The sequence below is a fragment of the Pholcus phalangioides genome, unplaced genomic scaffold (assembly GCF_987345545.1).
Source record: "Pholcus phalangioides strain wild (caught in Gottingen) unplaced genomic scaffold, Ppha-v1.0 ptg000004l_1, whole genome shotgun sequence".
Classification (NCBI taxonomy): domain Eukaryota; kingdom Metazoa; phylum Arthropoda; class Arachnida; order Araneae; family Pholcidae; genus Pholcus; species Pholcus phalangioides.
In genome coordinates this window covers 3,571,684-3,597,352 of record NW_028301597.1, presented here as the reverse complement: position 1 = coordinate 3,597,352, position 25,669 = coordinate 3,571,684, and the positions used below count along the sequence as shown (strand labels likewise).

Sequence of the window (25,669 nt, the reverse complement as noted above, 5' to 3'; positions counted from 1 at the left end):
CAGTTTTACGTGCATATTTTTGCATTTTTTAGTGCATATTTGCATATTTTTAGAGCATATTTTGCCACTTTTTTAGTGTATATAATCCTGGCTCTAGTAATTACCATGGCCCCGATGTTTTGACCTAAAAAAAAATCTTTAAAAAAAATGACAGTAAAAAATGCTCCGAAAACTCGAAAAAAGCTCAAAAAGTAAAAATAAAAACTTATTCAAATAACAAAACAAATTTCATCAATTCGAAAGTGATTTTTTTTTAATCCGGGGCAACCTGGCATTTTGGCGTCCATTGTAATGTAGAAGATGTTAAAGGGGTGAATTCGGCCCCTTCTTCTGGTTCAGCACCCGGGGCACCAGACTCGCCTACTCTCCCCAAGCTGCGGCCCTGTGTATGCGAGTTATGCAAATGAGCAAGTCGGAGCACCAAATATGAAATAAATCTTTTTGCATCGATAGGTATATGTTACTAGATTAGGTAATTATTACAGGTGAACATTGCCTTATAAGTTTTATATTAGGCATTTCTCTGGATATTTATGAAAGATACAAACTCTTTGAAGATTTGATATAATTTGCGTACCTGTAACCAATAGGCCCAGTCGTGTGCGTAGGTGGACTGAACGCCGACGACGAGCAACAACCCATGCGCGGCGCTCAACTGATCGACGAGCTCTGCCATATTGCCCGATATGTACGCCAGGGGAATGGTGAATAGGATCGCTCCTGAAATTGATTCAAGTGAAACAAAATAATTTAGACAATGATATCGATATAAATACGACAATTTGTTTAGTTACATACTTTCACAACGTTTAAATTGCGATCACGAGAATATTCATTCGTTACTGGTTTCATCTTTAAAAGATAGATGGCAGTACATGAACACATTTCTGCGGTTTCATGAATTTGAACCGATGTCCGACGTGGAAAAGTTTCTCTGTAGAGTTTCAACGTGTGGCGGTACGAAAATTCGGGGAATCTGCCATTTAACGTAGCCCGTCATACGAGCTTCGCTAGGAGGCCTTCTGCCATATATGGTGTTGGATGGGTGCACTGGACAACTAAAAAGCCAACGAAATCCTATTTACTTATAGCTCGTGTGTGCTGAGCGGTGCCGTACGTGGACAGCCAGACATAATTCAGGCCAAAACCCACAATCTCTGAATTTGATGAATTCTTGAACTTTCTTTTTTGGATTCTCATCAGCCAGCTGTCGGGACCCTTCAATATATGGATGTCAAATGGCAGGATCAGTGTAACGCAAAACGAGCTCAATTCCGTTTGGGCCACGCATACACACACAACACGATCCTGCATGTAACCAATTCGTTATAAATTCCCCAGTGCAATAGGTACGAAAATCATGTATTAAGTAGTGGTACTGTACTAGCCACAGAGGCTAAACATATGCGGGCACGGTTTTGTTCGACAATAGTTATTTCCGACAATGTCATTGCCAGGGTTATCAGACAGTTTTGTTTTAATTGGAAAACTATTGTTGCTTTTTTAGTCAGTGTAGTGGCGACATCTGCTGCTGCTGCTACAACTACTAAACCGCATATGTGTCCTCTGAGGCTTTTATTAGTATTTTGATGTTCCTCTGAGGGACTTCTAACGAACTGGTGCATGCGGAATGTGCAGTGTAGGACTTCCAGATTCTTAAATTGAGAATGGAGGAGGATGCCTTAGTGACGTGACTCATCCCAATTATTCCAATAGATGGCGCCCCTACTCCGATCAATAAAATCGGCCACAACAATAATTTTTAAGCACGCTTGAAATGACATCGAAAAGGGGAACTGTTGGTAACTCTAATCTAACGTGAATTTTTGTTTCTAAGGAATGCTTATTATGTGTACAAAAGTGCTGCAATCTAGCTTCAGAATTCGTAAGCAACAACGTGGCATGTCATTTTGCCGTTTTTTTTGTATTGTGCCTGAATTTTTAATTTTGTAAGCCGGATTGCTGTCTGTGGAGAGGCTTTTTTAAAAGGCCAAAAATCGATTTAAAATCTCGCACCCGTATAGTGTTAGAATGATCGCGGGGACCCCCACAGTCACCACGGTGGTGGTCGGCTGAAGTTTGTTTTCTGTCGTTCCCAACTTCGAGGCACAAATATGAGCAGATCTCCCTGTTAAAAAGTCCCGCCGCAGAGGGAAAACAGGCGTACAAGAGTATGCTATTCATATCATTACACTTCATGCATAGTTAGAAAAATTGATGGCAGATGGCAGCACTACACATAACAAGCATTACGCAGAAACAAGCTTTACGTTAGGTTCACAACACGGACACACATTCCAACATGCACCAATTCGTTAGAAGTTTCGCAGAGGAATATGGACGAGGTGCATGTCTGGTTTAGTAGTAATAGTAGTGTTAGAATGACCTCATTCAAACACATGATAAAGTACAACATGGAGAAAGAAAGGGGGAAAAAAGAGAAATAACTATGGTTTCAAGAACAAAGAAGCTGGAAGAAAGAAAAGAGAAGAATGTGAAACGAAGTTTTTTTTCATGGATTCCACCATGAAGCGCGAGAGGCGTTGAGTAGCCGACTGTTATCATTTTTAATGATTTTTTTTGTGGTTTTAATAATTGCATTCCACCGCTAATTATTTGTTTCTCGGCGAGATGAAAGATCTTAAATTTTTTCATAATTTTTTCAGGAAGACACCTAGGGACCCTCTCCTTGTCATACCTATGCAGATCCTGTTCTGGTGGACATATTTCGTTGAAACTTGGTGTATAGGTTATATTCTTCGAGGCGCGAATACGAGAGCCGTTCTCCCCGTTAAAGAATCTCGCCACAGAGAGCAACAGGCCTACAACGGTACAAATCTTCAATTATTACGTTTCACTCATAGTCCAACAAACTGGTGGCAGATGGCAGCACTATAACAGGCATTGCACAGAAACAAGCTTCATGCTAGGTTCACAATACGGACATACACATTCCAACATGCGCCAAGTCGTTAGGAGTTCCACAGGGGAATGCGGATGAGGTTCATGTGTGGTTTAGTTAGTGCATAGGTTTTATGAACCATGGGGGAAAAAGAAAACTGCAATAAAAATTGTTCAATTCTTGATCAGCAGGTGAAAAAGAGGCGATTTTTTATTGCAAATTTTCTTTTCTCCTAATGGTCTTTCCTACGTATCCCCAAGTTTCATCGAAATACGTCCGCCAGAACAAGCTCTACAGTCTCAGTTGAAGTAAGACAGTTCTGAGTAGTGTCATCGAACTCACACCTACTTGGCACCTGTTGTGGTGGACGTATTTCGTTGAAACTTGGTGGATACGTAGCCCATGGATAAAATAAAATTTCCAATAAAAAAGCGCCCCTTTTCACCTGGTGGTAAAACATTGGACTATTTTTTATTGCATTTTTTCTTCCCCCATGGTCCATACAACCCACATAAGTTTCAACGAAAGACGTTTACCAGAACAGGCGCTACGTAGGTCTGAGCAGTGTGAGTTCTATTATAAAACCACCCCGTTTAGTAAAGTGAAGCGGAAGAATTCAGATAGACACACCAACGAGACAGGCCGTTGATTGGACGAAACTGGGAGGTCTTATTCCGTTGATTTTATATAACTTCGCGGTCTTTTTCTTTTGCGTTCATTAAATCATTTCATCATTTGCTTTCGTGAAATCACTTTCAGTAGCGTCAATTATCTTGAAAAGGTTTTGTTGAAGCATCTCCGTGAAGATGATTGGTTCTGGCGGGAGAGGTTCGACCAAGAACACCGTTTACAGGGTGGTGCCGATGCTTTGCGTCAAAGAATTGCAAGAAGATTTTATGTCTTGCTGTTAAATCGCTCTCTCCTCCACGTAGTGTAAGTCGATTTTATAATAGAGTCTTGTGTAAAACACACGAGGAAAAGAGACAAATGAAAAGGCGTGGGAAGGAAATCCCATAATTCAAATGTTCAGTATAGAAAAGTTAAGAACTGAAAAAAGTCTCAGTTTTGTCTGGAGATTGGGCTCCAAGGACTGCTTATACTATATAAATGCTCGGTAGAACTGGCGTTTGTATTGACCCCAGGGGCGTATCCAAGGGTTGAGCTTCTTTTGGTCGAGTTATACTTTCCTCTATTTCTCTTTAAATCTTCATTTCACTATGAATTCCTTTTTTTTTTCCTTACGAAACCGTAAAAAAGAATCGGCTGACCTCGGCCGTGTTTCTTCCAGATAAAGCTATTTAATAAGCTATAATTCCGAGATTGTACAGGGAGGGTCGAGAAGTTATGAGCAGGAACATGTCATGCGAGATACTCACCGAATGTGTGGTGTGTATATACATTTCATGTGTGTGTGGGTTTGTATCCGCTTTTCACTTTCAAGAAAATGGAAGAGTAAAGAAATTTTGTTCACTGAGTTTGTACGGGGACAGGGCCACAACTAAGGGGAGAACAGGCGGATTTGATGCACTGGGAGCCGGAGCAGAGGAGACGCAAATTTCACCATTTAACCTCTTCTTCAACATTGAAATGGGGACACCAAAATGCGTGTTTGTCTGGCTGACCAAGCATCTAGTTGCGGCCCTGGACATGGGCATGTTCGATTTAACCGAACCATAATATGGCTTTCGAAGAAGCGATTAATAGTTTACAAGGCACGCTAAACTAGTTCTGGGCAATTGAGCCCAGCTAGCTGGAAGAAAGTAAATACATCCATGGTTTAGCCATGCCCCCCCCCCCCAAGGGGTGGGCTGGCAAGGCTCCAGCCCTGGGGCCCGGGACGATTTTCATTATTTTTTGTTTTTTCACGCTGTAAATCCATCATAAGAGGGCCCGTGAAAGTCTGGTCGGGGGCCCGCAAAAGATCCCAGCCTAGGGCCCTACTTCAGGATGTGGGGGTCATGGGTTTAGAACCTGTGTTAGTGTTTCACAACCTGCCCCCCCCCCTCCCCCTGTGGTTCTAGGATATTTTGGGGCCACGGGTAAAAATCAATTGCCAAAGAGAACTGTGAAAAAAAATCCGGTCGTGAAGAAATAGTTTGAAGTGATATATGGTGGAGAAAATTGTATCTCTAAATTCAGAATCCAGGAGAGCACCCCAGTAGAACCAAGTCAATCTTAACGCATGTGCTCATACAAGCACAAGGCGTAATGTCTATCAACGGCCCTCATGATTGGATCTGTTCTATGCTTTTCGAGAGTGAATATGTAAGTTGCTACTTCCTTAGTACGAGAGTCCATGATGTTGAAATGCGCAGGAGTAGGTCTACATTCCCCACAAAATTGAAGCTCACCACTCTAACTAAGGGCCCAAAGACAGACCTCACTTAAAACTTCTGTTTATAAATTTACTGAAAATTCAATTCAATAAGTAGAAATCGTCTCGCTCCTGGATGAGGTGGAAGGGGAGGGGACACGAGGCGGTTGAAGGTTAAGAAACGACTGGCCTATACGATATTGCATGTACGAAGACGTCTTTTGAATTTTATTTTTTCTGAGGGGAGTACGAAAACAATATTGCGAGAAAGCATTTACCTTGAAGCAGGACGAGAGGTAACGACACGTTCCTTAATATTTTCCTCGAACGTTTCCAGCAGGTAGATACAAAGGTCACTACCATAACGACCACGGTGACGGCCGCATCAGCTACGCACAGCGCTGCCGTGGCTGTCTTGCAAGCCTTTCCAACTGCAACACAACAAGTCAAAAGAGAATCACCGTAAGAAGATATACATAATGTACTGCATGTTTATATTAGAGAGAGATAGAGCATCACGAAATTCGTCGTTATCGTGAAATATCATGAAAGAGAATTCAATGAATTAATGAAATCGAATGAATATTCGAGGCTCGAAACGAAGAACTTTGATTTTATATTTCAGAATGATAAATTATGTTTCCTAGAACATTGATGAATGAGTTCGAATTCTGTTGCCTTTTTCTCGTTCCAATGTTTTTTTTAGAAGAGAAATACGTATAAATATCGATTGAAATAGAGAACTTACTCCTGGTGCCACCTATTAAATGAGAACATTACTATTTGTTATAAATTCTCCAAGTAAAGCTGACTGTTGGGTTTTATACCAGTGTGCAGCATGAAATAAAAAATATTGTGGTATCATACCATTTTCACGCTGGCCACCGATTGATCAACAACAGATTTTACATGAAGAATTCTAACAAAGTTTTGATTTTATTTGATAGGTGGCAGCAGAGGGATCCCTGCTAAACGATGTTTCTCGAAGGATAAACTGTAATTATTTAGAAAGAGCAGAGAAAATTTTCCTCGTATTTATATATATTTTTCCAAAAGGTTCGCAAATTATTTCTTCCCTTAATGCCTCTTGCGAATGTGGCCCGCAGATTTAAAAACTTGTGTGAATGAGCGTAAACTCACATTGAACCCCATGGACTCGAACTCCAACCCCAGGGCCACAACTAGATGCTTGGTCAGCCGATTCAAGAACGAATTTTGGCACCTCTCTTGTAATGTTAAAGAAGAGGTTAAAATGTGAAATTTGCATTCCCCCCCCCCCCACCCTGGTCCGGCGCTCAGGTAACAACATGCCCTGTCCAACCCAATTTATGAAACGTCGAGAATGAATTACAGTTATTTAATTTATTAATAATTAATATTTGGAACTAAAATTTCTGTCCTAAGATTTCACTTGAGACTACATTAAGTGCCGTATATACCTCATGTGTAAGCCGAGATTTTTTTTTTACAGAAATTTCTTCTTGTATTGGAGAAGGGTCAGCTTATATACGGGTCAGTTTTTAAGGAGAAAAACCACTTCAGAGCAGGACTTGAATACGGTACTTGGAAAATGGATATTTCTCTTCGAAAATAAATAACAAAATTGCTCATTACGTTACGATGGGAGAAAATGCTCGAGATAAATTTCACAAAATACTCCACGAATCCAAGTAGTGTACGTAAATTATTCATATACGTACGGTACAAATATTCTGATCCACGTTTTCTCCGTCCAGGATAATTTACGCAGTGTGTGTTTTCTTTCAATTTTCTCTATTTCACGGCGATATTAACACTGGAAATCGACCCTAATTTGTCTTTAGTCAGAAATGTGGACGGTGTCGATGTTTTCGAGCTCGACTCTGTAAGAGTTGGTTGTTTAAGATGCGAAACTGGTTTCCGAGGACTGGGAAGGGGGGAATCGATCGCATCCATACCTCACATGTGATGGGACGTTAAAAATCAATTACCAACAGTTTCGTTCGAGTTGACTAGCGGAAAATTCACCGTCAACAGCAATGCTCCGATAGGAAAATTCACCGGCGACAATTCGTCACCAGTGAGTGAGTGATTGACCGAATGAGATAGCGAAAAACCACTTTATGGATCAAGGACGTAATATTGCATCCAAACGCCAATGAAATAAATTCAAAAAAGTTCTCTCTGTTTTCTTTTCTCTACCCTTATCACCGCGAAGCTTTGTTACAACCCTACGTAAAGAAAGAGTTATTTTTATCCCTCCGTGATGAATCGTTCTATTATGTACATCTAATGAATAGGGAATTGTTGACGATGAATTTCCAGCACATGGTTTTAGTTCAGCTTCTCACAGATTTCGTTTCGATTATTTCCTTTCAAATTTCTTTTTCTGATAATAACACCGCTCAACACTGATCTTGTTCTCATTGATATTCCAGTGATTTGAGTATGATTTTGGAGGGCTGATTTCGAATCTGTCATTGGTTTTGCCAAATTAGCTCTAGAAAATTAAATTTCAATGGTATTACCATAAGCAGTGCACAAATCGCATTGAAACTGTGCGTTATAAATAAAGTAAATCATTGGTAAAGATATTTCACTGGTTTAGAACCATTTTGGGGCGCTGGATCTCGAATCTGGCATTAGGTTTGCCGAATTTTGGCTCTAGTTTTCAGGATAATGCATACTTTCAACAATGTGATTTGCATGCTGCTTATGCATTACCATCGAAATTTAATTTTTACTTCATCACAAAAACTAGAGCCAAACTGACAAAACCAAGGCCATATTCGGAATCTGCACTCCCAATATACCCTAAAATTTGCTTAAGAGCGTGAATTTTTTTTTTTTTTTGTTCAACAGTGTAATGGCAAACAAAATTTTAAAAAAATAAATAAAAATGTGCAAATGTGTGTGTGTGTTATGACATTGACTAGTCACCTTTATGCTCGAGAATCTTATTTTTATGTTTTACTTACAAGTACTTGCATTTCGTTTCCGTACTTACAGGTGTAAGGGACGGAAGCGTTTCCGTTCTGGTAGTTCTGGAAGCACTGGTCCGACCTTATCTCGGGATGATTTCCGTCTTTATCAGCGCTGTAGACCTTTATGCACCTTGACCACAGTCCAGCGTGGCCCTGAGATACCATTTGACCTGCGAAAGCATATATTTACCAGCCATTGATTATAGGTGCCATGTTTACATATCAGCAAAATGCTACGACAGAAAATAAATAAATAAAAAGAAGAACGCATATTTTACGTTCTATGGAAGTTTGAATGTTTGATGGGTTTTGAATGAAATGTATTTTCCAATCTTTGATTGGGTAATAAGAAATGTTCATCTGATTCTAAAACCTAAGCGAAGTGTTTGTTGTTTTCACTTCTTTCTTTAAAATTTTATTTATCCTACGTGATTTGCACAATTGTTACTCCATGACCACCACTATGCCATCGCACGCATGGGGATCATCATGGACTCGCATCGCGAGGACCCCAGGTTAGATCCCCGCCGTCAGCACAATAGTGGTCGACTGAAGTTGGTGTTTTCCAACTTATTTTTTCCCTACAAAAGTAATTTCATGCACGCGATGACAAATTTGACCGTTAATCTGGGAGATAACCCAGGCCATATTCCCATGAAACGAAAATCGGCTCATTGTCCTTACGAACTGGATACTTCTGGCAATTTTATTCATGCACGGTATATCTGAGCATAGCTCACACTTCAACCGCTTAACGATCATGGACGAGATGTCCCGTTCTAACACAAATGGAACGAATTCATTCTAGTCTCTCCTGATTTTATGTACCTGTTTTCTCATCACCGCGAAGCTTCATTGTAACCCTATGAATTATTTTTTCCTGTCCCCACACTTTCTACATCCCTGTTTAGTTATTTCCATCCCCCACACATACAATGTACCTTTCTACTCTACATATAAAAAAAAGACTCGCATATGAAGAAAGAGATTATGAGGGCGGGAGAAGCAGAGAAACCTACAGTATATTTTCCCCCCTAATTATTCCCTTTCTATTTTCCCCTTCTATTTCTAACAGGTGAACAAGGAAACCAGTTGTTTTAGAATTATTAACGATACATCAAATATATATCGTCCAGATATGTTTCCAAAAGCCTGCACGTGAAAGGGGTTTAAGGTCGATTTGAACAGCGTTTCCCCCCCCCCCCCCATGTCTTACGTCATATATATTTCGAAGTAATGTTCCGCAATGGATGGAGAGGGGGATTCAATAATAATAAAGCGGTAAAATTTTTCACCGTTGTCCCATTAAAAATATCTGTTTTCGATAAATATTCATGTTGGTTTATAGGTTGCGTGGAACAGTCTCTCAACAGGTGTCGGTCGATTGCGACAGCCTTCTCCCCGATTTCTAAGGATTACAATACACCCTTTATCTGCCTTGAGGGTGATCGACCAACCCGCCCCCCCCCCAATTCTCTCCCAAAACCGTTAGGAATTCCGCGCGAACCAAAACTTCATAAAACTGACGAACGGTGATCACTAATAATTAAAACCCAACGTAGTTTTGTGTTTTCATTGTTGAACCGATGGTAACAGCGCCAACCTGTTTTCGTTTTGACATCGATATATTTTTTGGATTCGCCAGATCTGTATATAGATAGCAGCAATAAGACTGCTTATGAAATGTTTATCGTGAAAGCCGCCCTTACACACAGACTATAAGGAACATTCCAATACTTTTCGGCGCCGGTCAAGTTTGTGGGCGAAGGAGGAACCCGTTTACCTTCCTAATGTTCATGTATAACATTTTTTCTTGAATTATAATAATTTTTTTTAAACTATTACTATTATTTTGTGAATGGATGGATGCTTATCCAACGCCCACTCGCAAAATTCCCTTGTTTACGAACGGAGCCGTAACCATGCTAAAGGGAGAGAAAAAAAAAAATGGTTCTATCGCCACATGGTCGACATGGGGAGAATGTCGGCCTCTCTCGCTATTTCTCTCTTGTTGTTTCCCGCGTGAAGATGATTCATGTACACGCCGCATTTATTAATAGGCGTTCCTCGAAAAAAATAAATAAAACGAATGCTCATGAAGGAATGTAATGTAATACACAGTGAAAAAAAAAAATTAAATTTAAACAATAAATAAATTTTGTAAAAAAAATAATCTGTTGTAGATTGTACGTTGGATTTATCTTTAAAAACTGAAGCCAAAAACTTCAGTTTTAACTTATTAAATAAATTCAGTTTTATTCTTCGAATTGAAATTTCGTATTCTTGCATAGGCAATTGTGTCAAGCCTCCATAATTCAGATGGCCGACAGGGTTCTAGCTTGTAGGCTCGAGAATCGAGAGTCTATACCTTTTTATACTTTTAAAATTACGAAAAGGCGGCTCGATAATAGCCTTTGCAGTCGTGAGATCGCGTAGGTATCGCGAGGGACCTGATTTGATCGTTGCAGGTGATGTTAATCGGCTGAAGTAGCTTTTCGGCAGTTTTCCACAGAATGCGCAAATGCTATCACGCAATTGTAAAAAAAAATCTCTTTATAGAGAGCAGCCTTAGCAACATACAAAAATCCAGGCATCTCTGAAACTTTCACTTTCTACCTGGAAGATAGATGACATTTTATTAACATAATATTTTTCTCATCCCTTTCCGATTCAAGCTGATCCATAGGATCCTGTGTCACATCCATAGTTTCTATCCCTCCCAAGGCGTAGCCGAAAATTCACAGGCAACAATTCACCGCCACGCAATTCACCGACATGACAGTTCACCGCTAGGAAAATTCACCGACAAAGTTATAGTGACGGACTCGCGATGCGAGGACCCGGGTTCGAACCCCACAGTGGTGGTCGGCTGAAGTTGGTTTTCTGTGGTTCCCAACTTCAAGGCGCAAATGCGAGCAGATCTCCCCGTTAAAAAAGTCTCGCCACAGAGAGCAACAGTCCTACAACGATAAATCATTCAATCATAACACTTCACTCATAGTTAGAAAAACTGGTGGCAGATGGCAGCACTACACATAACAAGCATTACAGAGAAACAAAAAACTTCACGTCAGGTTTTACTACGCGTACACGCACATTCCCGCATGTACCGATTCGTTGGGGGTTCCGCGGGTGGTGGGGGGCGTGGGCGGGGTGCATGTGTGGTGTAGCAGTAGTAGGTAGGGCCTCCAAAAAATGGCTCGGGGATCCATGATGTTCTTAAGTCAGCCACCTCGTTGGGCAATTTGCCTGTTGTGGCGTTGTATTTGTTTGTATTGTATTGACATTGTAAGTGAATGGATCAGCAGGTGAATGAGCCAGGGAGTGATTGATCAATTGAATTAGGGAGTTGGTGATTGAGTGAGTGAGCAGATGAGAAGGTGAGTCACTCATACGGTCACTCACTCACTCTTTCACTACTTGGTAACTTATTCACTCACGCACTTCCCATACTGTTAGTTTTACTCACTTTGTGACTCAACCCCTTACCTGAGTACTCATAAAGTTACTCATTCTGTTGTCACTCATGTGATTCATTCTCACTCACCCAATCATTCGGTCACTCACTCGGTCACCGAAAGTTACTCATATGGTCACTCACTCGCTCACATATTCACCCACTTTCTCAGTCGCTACGTCACTCACTCGCTCACATATTCACCCACTTTCTCAGTCGCTACGTCACTCACTCGCTCACATATTCACCCACTTTCTCAGTCGCTACGTCACTCACTCGCTCACATATTCACCCACTTTCTCAGTCGCTACGTCACTCACTCACTGGTGACGAATGATGGTCGATGAATTTTCCAAGTGGCAATTTTTCCGTCGATGAACTGCGTAACGGAAAAATATTTGGTAAACCTTCCCGGGTCGGGGCTGATACTACACCCACTTTGGGAAATACTTGTCCACAGAAAAACAGAAGCTTGAACAAGATCACGACGTGACCTTGAAATCGGCAATTTAGTTTTAGGTGGAATTTTCCTCTGTATAACATCACATATGTGAAGGGTGTATTATAACCGGATATTTCGAGAGGTTCAACGATTTATGGCAAAATATATGTTTACATGTTCTCGAACTGTCCAGTATTTTCCTATCCACGTGCTACGATCGGCAAAAATAAAAATGTCTGAACGAGAAATTCTGCCCACAAGGAGAGAGAACTCTCGACCCCATCTGACGTTTCATGTTTGTCAGGAATCAACATCATAATAAAGATTTGTGTGAAGAGAGGACGAGGAAAATAAAATTCTCTCACAGAGAGTACGGACGGGTTTTTAAATGCATTTTGAACTTTTCTTCCTCCTCCTATACTCATATTTTTTGATTAACTGTGACACTCAAATATTGTTTGAAGTTTAAAAAAAGGGGCAAAAACGATTTTTTTTCTTTTCCGTTCTCTCTCGTTAGCATTCATTATTCACGTGGTGTTGCTCCTTCCTTCACATTCCACTACCGAAGAGGAGGAGAAATATGCCTGCTGGAGAGAGAGTGACATCTTCTCTCGGATCACGGTGTCTTTTCAAAATGGACGTGATAAATGGGATCTTCTTTTGACTGTCGTTTTCATGCTCCATCTTTGGGGGGAAAAATAAAACACAGCGTGATTTTTGTTCTTGTTCTTACGAAAACATAAAAGAACTTGTTCTTATATTCCTAGAATTCTAGGCGACCGACGGCTGGATCTCGCCACGTCTGTCTCTCGCGAAACGTGCTACTCATAATGATAAAGAAAAGACATTTTGATGGCAACGAACGAATGTAAAGCATTTTAAAAATTTAGATCATCAAATGCGACTCAGTGACATTCGCGATACCACGACTCACCGAAAAAGAAAAGATTAGCGGTGAATTCTTGAGATTCTTCTTTTTTCCGAAATGTCTCTTCGAAGATGAAGGACTGACACCATGTTCCTGTGAATGTGGCACTCAAAATGGGGTGTTTTTTTCCTTTCTCTAGTACCATCGAAGGATGATAGCCGAGCTTACTTCGTCATGTTTTGAAAATATTATGTACGTTGAAAAATGCATTCATTCCAGTCTGAATTGTTTGTTTACCTTGGGAAACTTATCTTTCATGAGGTACACAAAATATGTCTGTCGAAACTAGAAGTCTTCAAAACTTATATGGCTCATTACACCCTCCCCCTGTCAATGTTTTATTCTTCCCTTCTATATTGCACGGTCTCAACATCATGCCCTCCCCGAGCAAAGTAATGTTCTGGGCCCTCGTATTTACCAACTCACTCTAGAAAATCACAGCACTGTACCAGATCTCACTGATATGAGGTTTCCTGGGCCATGCTTGGGTGGGTTCATTGCGTTATGATGGACTTGGCAATTCTGCTAGATTCTGAAAGCACCATATAGTCACACTTTCTCCCTGCCATATTTCAATTTGAGAGCCGCTGCTGTACATCCAAAGCCTCATGATGATAAAATTCCGTACAAAGATTTTCGAGAGTAAGCATGCGAATTGGTTGGTAGGCACCATTGGCTAGGTAGGAAGCTGCAGGACATCACTTTGCTGTAAAGCCCATGGTGTCCTCCAGACGGCCCTGATTGTACGTGCGTTCCTCGCAGCTGCACTGTTATTACGCGTGTGAGAAACGATTGCTCTCTCATCTTTTATCAATAATTGACACGTGTATGCATTTATTGACGATTGGCGCCGCTTCAGCGGTATCCAAATCTTTCCTTTTTTGGTTCGATTTCAGTTTCGGTTTTCAATATTCCGTTAATCGCAGTTTAGACACGCTCTGCCACATTTACGAGCATGTTTTTCACCAAACGTTTCTCAGATGTTTTCAGACGTCCGAGATGAAAACATAACGTAACACGAGTCATAGACAAAAAAAAATAAAGAGGCAACAAAAAAAAGAAAAAAGCTAAAATATAAAGGAAGGCGAGGTCGAGATGAAAGGTAAAGCCGCCAAGTTCACCCGGATTCCATCGCCAGGTTGTCTGTACACGTCCTTCTTGCACGCAGAAAAGGGAGGTGTGGCCCACAGTTCAAGGCGCCATCCATATTAAGATTACCTCCCTACCCCAACCTTCTTCTCATTCCTCCTCCTTGCAAAGAAATACTCTTACCCGAAATTAGTTTAAAAAAAAGAGAGAGAGAGAGAAAAGTTTGTCTGAAGTATTTATCACTCGTATGTGTATATGTTACGGGGCAAAAAAATGAACCGCGTAGAGAAAAAAAGGAGACGAACCACAGAGAGAGAGAGACAAAAGAGAAAATCCCTCGGCAGGCAATATGTAAATGAACCGAACTCACGTGGGGAGGGGATAAATACGTGTACGTGAAGGGACTTCACAGTAAACACGGATCTCTCTCCAGCGTGTCATTGATCCGCGATTATCACATCTGTTTCACTTTTGCTGCCGCTGCAGTCATTACACGAGCAATTAGGGCTCACGGGTGAAGACGTTTTTTTCCTCCGGTGCAAAAGTGAAAAAACTGAACTCTCGTCACGTGAACGTCGAATAGAAAGTTCTTCATTTTTTGATCCGTAACGATAAATTGACAAGTAAAATAATCGCGATTAACAATTAATGAAAATGGAGTGAGCCGGCTTTTTTTCTCAGCCCAAATACATCAAGGAAATATAATTTTTAGAGGGCAGAGTCATGGTGTACTGTATATCAGGCACCTTCAACACACTCCTCGCGAGCACCACGGTGCTCCTTGAAGCACTCAGAGAGCTCGATGCTTGCGTCTGATTGGGTGCTCGCGAGCACTTGATCAACGTTCCAATTATAACAGCCTTGTTCAAATTGCATTGAAGGATTGAAATCATCCCGATTCCACGCATTCGTATGTCAAACTTGTCAAAGCCAATCAGTAGCATCTTAAACACATTACTTAACCATACAACGCATCTCGTTAACATTCCTCTGGAGAATTTCTAATAAATTGATTGTATACCCCGGAATGTTTTGCGTGTGTGTGCATAAGAGTGCCCCTAACGTATTGTTACAAAAATTATGTAAATAGTCCTAATTTATGATTTATTATTCCATTTTTCATCTGTAAATAGTCATCAACGCATTTCTCTGTAAATCTCGCCAAATTGACGACAAACTTGGCGAATTTAGAAACAGCTCCGAAGATTTGGCGATATCACGACGCCAAAGGAAAGGCATGGATCTCGCAAGAATGTGAGAAAAATTTACGGAATTTTTCCTTTTCGGTATATCAACGCAGCCAGAGCGGAACTGTAAGCAGTTTGTTGTGTTTTTAAATACAAGATTGTTTGTAGTGCTGCCATCAATTTTTCTAATTATGAACGAAGTGTAATGATCGAATAATTATATCGTTGTAGGCCTTTTGCTCTCTGTGGCGAGACTTTTTAATGGGGAGATCGGCTCACATTCCGATCTACTCGTTAAAACGTCTCGCCATAGTGAGCAACAGACCCACAAACAGTACAAATGTAATTCAATCATAACACCTCACTATCTTCCCTTCTGAAAAATATAGATGATGGCACTGAAAAATCAAACACAACACTACATACGAACTCAGAATGTTAGGTATACACACAGTTACACTTCCGGCACAATTCACTAGGTAGTAAATCGCCCATAGATGGTGATAGACCTGAGTTGTTCTCGATTTGAAAGAAAGAAAAGAAAGAGAGCAACACACAGAGGCTTACAATGATACAATTACTGGATCATTACATTTCGTTCATAGAAATTTGGTTAGGCACAGACATTTCAATCCATCGGAATCGCCCGCGTATTGGTGTCGCCAAAACACGGTGACAACCAGGTGCGCATCCAGAGGGGCGATCACCCCTCCAAATATTATTGGGAAAATTCGCCTGTCTAGTAAAATACGGGATGACCTGTTGCACCTACACACTTAGTCGCTTCTCCGACACATTTCTGGATCCACCTGCCTCCGCTCCATTCGTAGCTGTAGATGTCTGCCTTCACTAAAGCGCGGATCCAGGATCCAGAGGTGGCGAGGGGAACGACCGCCCCCTCCCCAGAGCTGAATAATATGGGAGAACTTTTCTGTCCCTTAAAATACGGGACGATCAGACGAACTTAAGCAATTCGCCCCCTACCGTCACATCGTCCTGGATCCGCGACTGGCGACCACATCTTTTTTTGAATACTGAGCACGTGGCGAAAATAAAGTAATTCTTCCATTAGAAATCTTTACTCTATTTCTCTTCCCCCTCCATAAGTTTGTGCGTGTGTGCACACCATGTTACATTACATCTATGAGTATTATATGCACCCCTGGGACGTGGGGCCAAGCAAAGCATGCTAGGCTTTCTCTCTCTCTCTCTGTATAATGTTTTGACAGTACGTACTTGCATGAGTTAAATGCCTATAATCGACCAGAATTTGCTGTTCCTACGAGTATAAACACGAGGCGATGATGATGCAATTACAGGGGAGGGCAACAACTTTTCCCCGTCCATCTAAAATAATAACAATAATGATGATGATGATCAGCTTCATTTTTTCGTCGCATCATATTTTTGGCCTTTGCCTTAAACTGGTGGTGCCCCCCGACTACAGTATTTTTCTACCCCTCGTAACCGTATTATGCGGGGTTAATAAGAGTCGGACGCGTATCTTGGTAACCCCCCCCCCCCCCTCCAGTTGTGTAAAAGATTGTTTTCGGGGATTTTTTTCTGCAAAAAATGTTTTTGCCCCACCCTTGGTGATGCCTCGCGGTTGTTTCTTATGACGCTCGCGATGCCGCTCTTTATCCCCCGTTCCTCCATTATAAGGTACGGGCGTACGTTAACCCTCGGATTCACCATCCGCTCGCACTCGTGTGTTTGCTTCGAGTCAATAAAGACGCTGCAATGAACTAAGAATCCGCGTGAGAAGTTTTCCCATTAGTGCCGGTGGAAACAGTTCAGCACCTTCTGTACACGATGCGCCCATTTCTTTTTGTTTTGCTTGCATTTCTTTTTTTTGTGCCGTGAATCTACCTCTCCCATCGTGGTGACAAATGTGTTCGATATTTCCGTCGTATTATTCACATTACACACTCAATGGCATATTTATGGGGGCGGGGGGGGGGGTTTCAACAGACTATACCCGGAGCGGTAAGTTAGGATGCTAGCTGAGAAAATATATTGAATGGGAAAAGATGGCAAAACCATAAATCCGCCTCTGCCTAGAGAGTGAGGGACCAGGAGCACTACCTCCTATATACACATATGTATATAGGAGGTAGTGTCAAGAGTGACCAAACGAGTGGCCTAGAGCGTATGCAAGCGACCAAAACAGTGTGCAAGCATGTGAGTGAACAAAACAATGTGTAAGCATATGAATTACTAGCTGTTACCCGCGGCCTCGCTCGCGTGTATTTGGTAATCAGAAAATTGCTTGGCGATGATTCCTTCCAATAACATTTGAATCTCTCATGAGCCCCTTGGGTGTTGCATTTCCAGAAATCCCGTCTTGGCGAGTCTCTATATTATAAAATATAATACTGACCGAATTTCATATTTGTAACTTCCAGCGGTTTGGGCTCAGCGATGATTGCCCCCTATAACTTTTGAACCCCCCCCCCTATGTCCCCCTTACAGTACGAATTTTGAAAAATCCATCGTTAGTGAGTTTTCACATTACAAAATAAAACTACTGACCAAATTTCGTAAATATTGCTCCAGTAGTTTTGGCTCGGCATGATTTCCTCTGTATAACCTTTGAACCCCCTTAGAGGTCAAATTTCGAAAAACCCTTTCTTAGTGGGAATTTACTTCATGAAATGAAACTATTAACCAAATTTCATATTAATAACTTCAGTGGTTTTGGCTCGGTGGTGATGAATCAGTGAATCAGGCAGGACATATTATGTATTGTATATACTTTATATATACTGTATACCGGTATATATAGATAAAAATTTAATGTGCACAAGCATGTGACCAAAACAGTGTGTAAACATGTGAATGACCAAAAGAGTGACTTAGAGGTTCTGGCGTATCTACAGGAGTGGGGAAGGGGGCAAGCGGATTATAGCACGGGGCAGTGAATCCGAAGAATAAGCGGTCAAAAAAACTGACTATAATGGGAAATGGAACTATGATGCAGTCTGCAACGGGGAAAGGGCAGCAAAACCGTACATGCACGTACGGGTACAGGCACGTACAACTCTGCACAGGAGCCGGAACTGGGGGGGGGGGGAGGGCTATTTGAAATGCCCCCCTCCAATAAATTTTTTAGAGGCTTAGTCCTCTCATCATTCATCCATAAATATAATTCAAAGTACCCCCTTAACTACCTGTCTACGAGTACGAGTCCCATATTTTTGGATGTCCGGTACACAGTATCCCCCAATACTCTCTTCATGTCGGCGCCTCTCGTAACTTTAACTCTAATTAACCAACTTTAACTCTTTTTTCACCCATGACTCCCTTCAAACAATGTTTTCTTCTCGTGGCCTCCCTTGTCTTATCCAGCGCCCCGCCCCCACCTCATCCATAAGCGAGACCTTTTTCACTAATATTGAATCGATTAAAGTGAATAAATCGATTTAAAGTGTGCCAAAAATTATATAAATAAGTTTGATCTTTGCACTCTTGGGCTTGAATAGGGGTGAGCTTCCCTCTTGTGCAAGTGCTGTGTAGGATCGTCTTAAAACCATGGGGGGGGGGATGAAAGTGATGTTCTAGGGTTCTCATACTTAGCTGAAATTGATGATAGCTTATATGTATATTATTGACATACTCTAATATTAATAAAAATTACATAAAAATAAAATTATCAGATCTCGTAATGTAGATCCACCCCTAGGGAGGGCCGCAACCGAGAGAAAGCAGAGGAGGGTCTTGTGCCCCGGGCGATGGACCAGGAAGGGCTCTCAGTTTGCTTTTTTTACGTTCAAACAAATTTATATGCTGATGGTTGCCAAAATGGGTATCGATAGTGTATTTTTTATATTTCAAAATAGATATACAGTAAAACTTTGCGTCTCTTCCCCTGGTCCATTCTCAGATGAGCCCATGCGTTAAACTGGTCCTGGTTTCACGGAAACATTGGATTGGATCATCCTATATTTTACGGAACAAACAAATTTCTCCCACATATTAATCTTCCATCCATTCTTCCATCTTTTTGGGGTAAATCTTGAAGCTATCCGTTCTTAGATAAGACAACCATAAATATTTTTTATGGGCATTGTATTATATTATATGTATATAGTATTAGATTTTATTATTGCATTTTTAATTGGGGGTTGCTGCATTACAGGAAATATATGACATCCATATTTGTTATGGGCATCTTTTTCTCAGCCACCTCGTTGGGCATTTTGCCTGTTGTGGCCTTGTATTTGTATTTCTCTTGGGAGCCCCCATCCCCCCTTCCTGGATCCGTGCTTGTTCAGTTCTATATAATATGCATGCGGAGAAAATTGCGCAGTGCGTATTTTGAGAACCCCGGGACCAGTGGGTTTGCAGGTTCAACCAAAAACGGAAAGAAAAACCTGAAAAATCTTAATATATTATAGTACACGTAGTTCGAGAGTTACTTTCATCCCGCTGAACTGTGGGAAATCGCTCCAGCTAATATAGCATTCATAAGTTATAGGTGGTGTCAAGCGCGTCATTTCCCGCAGACCTTATTCTTCGCCTTCGGCCCCGATGACCTCTACACACTGATTTATATGCTGATGATGACCATCGCTAAAAAGGAAAGACGATGATGATGATGAGTCATATGAATGCAATGCTGTGGAGGTTGCCGGTCGACGAATTCCTTTGACGTGCTTAATTTTTAAGGGTTGTCTCTCTCTTCGTTAACGTTTTGGGGCCGTTCTATCAATACTAGTATCAACTACATTTAAGTTTCTGGTTTTTTTTTTTTTTTTGTAAAAATTTTTTTCAAGTGTAAAAACTTGACCTACTGGCTGTTTAACTATGAAGGGGTCATTTAAGTATCATGTCAGCATGCATGGAAGGGGGTTCGTGTTTGCTGACTTTTGATGACAAGGAGTTGGGGGGGGGGGGTTTAAATTATGCTTACGTCATCAACCACCATATGGCATCTTACTCAGTATGCAAAAAGCGAGAAAACTTTTCCCTAGTTTGTAGGCACCTGAACTAACATTCTCCCTATTGATAAGTCCTCTACAGAACCACTTTAATGATCTCTAAATGTTCTGCGGATCCTTCAAGTGATCTGGAATTGTGTCAGGTCCACTGAAATGTTTCAGAAATGTGTCGCGGGACGCCTAAGTGCCATGGAACTGTGCCGCGCATCACTCAAGTGATGCGGGTAACTTGAGTGACGTAGAACTGTACTGCCGTGTGCTTAAATGCACTAGAACTGTGCCGCGTGTCACTCAAGGGATCTCTAAATGTGCCACGGACCTCTTAAGTGTTCTGAAACTGTGCTGTGTGTCACTCAAGTGATCAGTGAATGTGCCACAGGCCTACTTGAGTGATCTGAAAATGTGCCACGGGCCGCTTAAATGCTCTGGAATTTCACCACGGGTCACTTAAGCGATCTGTAAATGTGCTGTTAAGTTCGTTTTACAAAATTAGGTTTGAGATAGCGGGCTACGTCAGATAACCCCGAGTGCCGCATTTGGCAAGCGGGCCACGGGCTTAGAATACATGGCTTAGAGCAGGGGTCTTCAACCTTTCTGGAGTCGCAAGCGCTGCATATATCCATCATCAAACGAAGAGCACCCTCAACGGCAAATTTTATATAGGTATGCCTGAAATCTGCAAAATTGTAATCTTTAAATGCAATTTTTGCACGATGTATAATCGAAGCGTTGATCAAGTGCTCGCAAGTATGAAATTGGACACGAGCACTGAGCACTCTTGGTGCTCGCGAGTAACAGGTTGAAGATGGTTGGCATATATATGTGACGGTAAAAAAATGCATTCTTAGACTTCAAGCCTTCAAATAGCATTGAAAAATTAACAGAAAAATATACCATAATATTATATAAAAGTATTTCCTTCCGAAATTTTAATTTTTTCAAAAACTTTTTTAATCGTCTGTTGGGGCAAAGTTTTGCTGACTTTGCCCCCCCCCCTCACGTACATCTCTGATCTGAATATGCGTAGGCGGTAGGGAGCAGAGCTGACGAAGTGTTGCTGACGGGGGGAGGGGGGGTCAGGGCCGTCTTAAGAGCATCATGGGGGCCCCGGGCCAAGTGACTTTTCTGAGACCCAACCTGGTAAATTCTAGTAAATTTTAATCAGATCTCATTTTTATGAGGCCCTCCACTCTTGAGGCAGTGCCCGGACGGCGTTAAGACGGCACTGGGAGGGGTCAGAGTTTTGCTGACTTTTGCTAACAAGGGGGGGGGTCAATAATGGCTAAAAATCTGCTGACGTAATACTTCGACGGCCTAAACCGCATTCAAATATAGATTTCTTCAATTTTTATGAATTCTAAAGTATATACGAACTTCTGGGACACCCTGTGAGTAAATAACCATTCAAATTAGTATTTTGGATTCCCAGCGGCGTACTATGATTATCCAAGATTATTAGAACTCTACCTGCATTCATTATAAATTGATGAATCACAAATGTTTGAAAGCACGACAAGCATTTTCTAATTTAAGTTTTAACACACATTTACGCCGGAAAAAACCTGCAATTTAAAAGCGTAACAATTTCTATACGGAGCTTCTCTGTGTCTACCTTTTCATGAAAATAGAAAAGCAGAATCTCTCTCTCTCTCTCGTCCATTTTTATTTTTACGTGAGAATATCTAATAGCGATCGTCAAAGTTAAACTTAATCCTCGCTTTATGGCGATAAATCAGCTTAAACCTGAAACGGAGGCAAGAGTCTCGGTTCGGTTCATTGACCATCGCATCGCCTACATCTTTACGCAGGTCGAGACCTCTCTTCCTCCAGGTGCACATAATATCCACAACATAATACAAATGATACACACACAAAAAGTACACCACGATTACACGCTCATATACTTTACATTGGTTATTACCATACACTTTTGTGTTTTTGATCCCGAAGTGTTTGACAACTTAACAGTAATTGCGACAATATAATCAATTGAAAAGCTTTCCCATCCCGAATGCCATCCGATGTATCGATTCCTTGTGTTTTAAAAATTATAATAACGTAATTGATGGGAACTCCGAGTGTGATGACAAATAAACAAACCCAACATTCTTGTGCTTGTCGTTTTATTTAGTAGAAGGACAAGGGAGGAAGCTAAAAATGCAGTAAGCGCAAAGCTTAGAGAATGAATGAATACAGGACTTTTATTCCGTTATCGAGGTCTCTTTCAGGCCAACTTCCTTGCAGAGTCTGGAACAAAGTGTGTGCACCCAGCAGTCTGAGTGCGTATCCAGCGTTGTGTCCGATTTTTTTCAGGGCTGCCACCTATATTTGAAATTGTGAGTAGAAATAGTTGCGTTGGGTTTGTTAGAGAAAGGCAGAATGTTCCAATTCTCGTGAGAAAGCATCTATATCCGTGACAAAAGTAGTCTCTTCTGTTCGTTGGTATTCTTATCTAGAAATGATGTCCACGTATGTTGGCTCGTATGTCCATAATATAGAAGAATGGTTTTCCGATTGGCAAGAAAGTCATCCGGTGGATTAGTTTGCACCATACGTAGTATTTTCAGATCTGCGACCATTCTAAGCCGTTCCAGCGAATACAGTCCCAATAGCTCCAGATTCCAGGATTTCACGATAAGATTGGCCATTGATACCAATTATAATCTTGGTAAAGGCAGAGTAACCCTTAGTTGTGTGAGACAGATGCGGTCGCACCGGGCCCGCGGTTTGAGGGCCCCGCACTCACAGTAGTAGAAGTGAAAACAAAAATATATTACACATGTCAAATATATTTTTTGTAGAAAAAAGGAAGAACAATATTTTCCACAAACAACGAGAGTGCTCGTGTCCCGTAAAAATGACGGGACGAATGGTCTGCGTGTTTAAAAACATAGAGTGGCACGCGCATCAAAATAGTCTTGATTATGGCACGGCTCGGAAAGTGGTAGGCCATTCCTGGCTTATAGTGTGATTATATTCTGTGACGTGCAGTTCGAGCTTTTAGCTGGTAAGGGGTAGAGATCCAGAAGGAGCTTTATTTCTTCTTTACAGGTGTTTTAGGTTAGGGTATTTATGTGTAAATTTATATAAATAAAGGGTCGGTTATAGATTTTGAAGACGTGTTCGTATGAAAAAAAATAGAAGAGCCAAGTCGCCTTCTTCGAAAAAAAGAAAGGAAAGATAGAGAGGATCTCGGAAAATTTTGAGACTCGGATTTTCGAAATTCCGCTGAATCAATTCCTCGTCAGGTTTTCGTCTAAACAGCTTTTTCTTTCAAGAATATGCTACACGCACATTATTATTATTAACAATGCCTGAAGGTAAATATGCTTCATGCGGTATAATATTTCTTATCGGAGTCATAAACGAGTTCGAAATTGGAAGCCGCAATCTACGGAAGAGGGAGGAGACTAAAGCCGGCAATGAATTCCTCCCCCCCCCCCAACCTAAAATTAATGAGTTCCGGGTAAAAAAAGGTGACACTCCGTAATTTAATAAACACATTTTTTTGGCTCTAATATTCCTTTTTTTCCCCATAAAAAACATAGAGACGACTTTTTTACGAACCGATTTTTCTTTCATTATTATCATCATTATTATTGGCTTCTCGGTACATATATGTGAGGAGTAAAATGTTCGAAGTGGGGACAAAAGTGGCCAAATTAAACCTGTTTTCTAAAGTCGTAAATGGGGTCTCCACCCATTTCATGATGGACGAGAGGAACAAAATGAAAAATAAAATAAATAATGATATTTATAACGTTCATACAGCTGGAGGAAAAGCAACATCCGTAACCGAGTGAATATTTATCTATGCATTATAAGACCCATTGAGCGATTTCCCCCTCCCCTCCCCCTGGGAAAACGATTCCAGGGACTATCGTAATATTACGAGGGCCGAGACGAAAAAATTAGTTCCGCTCCATGATGATAAAAAAGAGGTCTTTCTTTCTTTCAAACCGAGCACAACTCGGGTCTATCGCCATGGGCAATTTACTAGCCAGTGAGTGTGCCGGAAATGTAAGGGTGTGTAGCTGTGTAGCTAACAATCTCGGCGAGTGTCTGATTTTTCATTGCTGCTATCTATATTTCAGAAGTGAAGGTTGAATATTTGTACCGTTTTTAGTCTCGTTGCTCTCAGCGGCGAGACTTTTTAACAGGGAGATCGGCTCACATTCGCGCCTCCTAGTTGGGAACCACAGAAAACCCTTTTCAGCCTACCACCACTATGGCGCCAGTGAGGTTTGAACCCGGAAAAAAGAGGCCTGTACCAGAAAAAAATATTTACAGGCTGGACAAATCCCAGTCCTCAGGTCGCCATGGCGGCCAAAAAATCAGTATTGGCGCATAACATTTTCTTTGTGTAGTTACTAAAATGCAGCATAAAATGTTTGGAATTTATAGCAGCATATCTGCTAACATATGAAAGAGGGTCACTATGACCAGAAAAAGTCAAAAGAAGCGTTACGTTGGATCTTCTTCTTTGGTTAAAAAATTTTGGCACCTCAATTTTTTTTGCGATTTGCGCCCAGCCCTGTGTTATACATACATAAACTATTTTTCGATCCAAGGACAAAGATTTTTTTCTGAGATAATATTCCGAGGTGAACTCGACAAGGAAAGTCTACTGTCATCGTTGGATGGCACACTGAAGTACAAACTTAGCTGCCGCCTCTCCAGCAAATATTCCGCAGCAGAGCGAGATCATTTCTCTCAGCCCAAATACATCAAGAGACATTTTCAAGATATTATGCCAAGGTGAACTGAAAAGAACCATCTCACTTTGATACCGCCACCTGAGGGCTATTTGTTGAAGTTAAGGGAGGCTGGTCCTTACTTCAGTGTGTCATGCTACAGTGCGTGTTAAAAAGTTCGTCTATACTGTATATGCGGGCTGTGCGTTGTCCGTGAGTGGTTTGCTGAAATTTCCCATCAAAGTGTACGGATGTCACGAAATAGTTCACGAATATTCGTCGTTTGACTCGCAACGCACACTAGAATCGCAAAACGTCAAACTTTCAAACTTGGGAAGACGTCCTGACGGTTTGTACATCAAAAGCCCCGTTTACATGTGTAAGATTGGGGGTTGCTTTGGTGATTATTATCTGCAAGGCAACTTTTTATCCCCGTAGGGAAAAAAAAGAGGGACGGAGATCCCTCAGAAGTAGCCTATCTTTTTTTGGGGGAGGGAATGGTGGGTGACTTCCCCTTCTGTAATCTTTTGTGCCGCGAAAGCTACTTTTTAGCTCCTTTGTCCGCCGTCTTGAACCAACCACTTCCGTTCAACCCCACGTGACCAGTGGTGACTTCCGGAAAAAAAGTGGGAAAGCCGGCATAAAGAAAATTCCATGTAAACGGGTTGTAGCGACCCGGTAATTTCCCTGGATACTTTATTTCCCGTGTAAACGGGGCTAAAGGGACTTCAGCTTCGTATATAATATTTTGCA

General features: G+C 41.3%; 1 protein-coding gene across 1 annotated transcript in view; it reads right to left on the bottom strand.

Moving 5' to 3' along the window:
• Positions 1-25,669, bottom strand: part of LOC149086449 (uncharacterized) — a 60,797-nt gene that overhangs the window by 1,645 nt on the left and 33,483 nt on the right. Inside the window, exons 3-5 of the mRNA XM_089255562.1 lie at positions 8,203-8,349; positions 5,495-5,647; positions 578-720 (exon numbers count right to left, since the gene is read on the bottom strand). Of these exons, the coding sequence (XP_089111688.1) occupies positions 578-720; positions 5,495-5,647; positions 8,203-8,349 (443 nt within the window). The remainder of the gene's footprint in view (positions 1-577; positions 721-5,494; positions 5,648-8,202; positions 8,350-25,669) is intronic.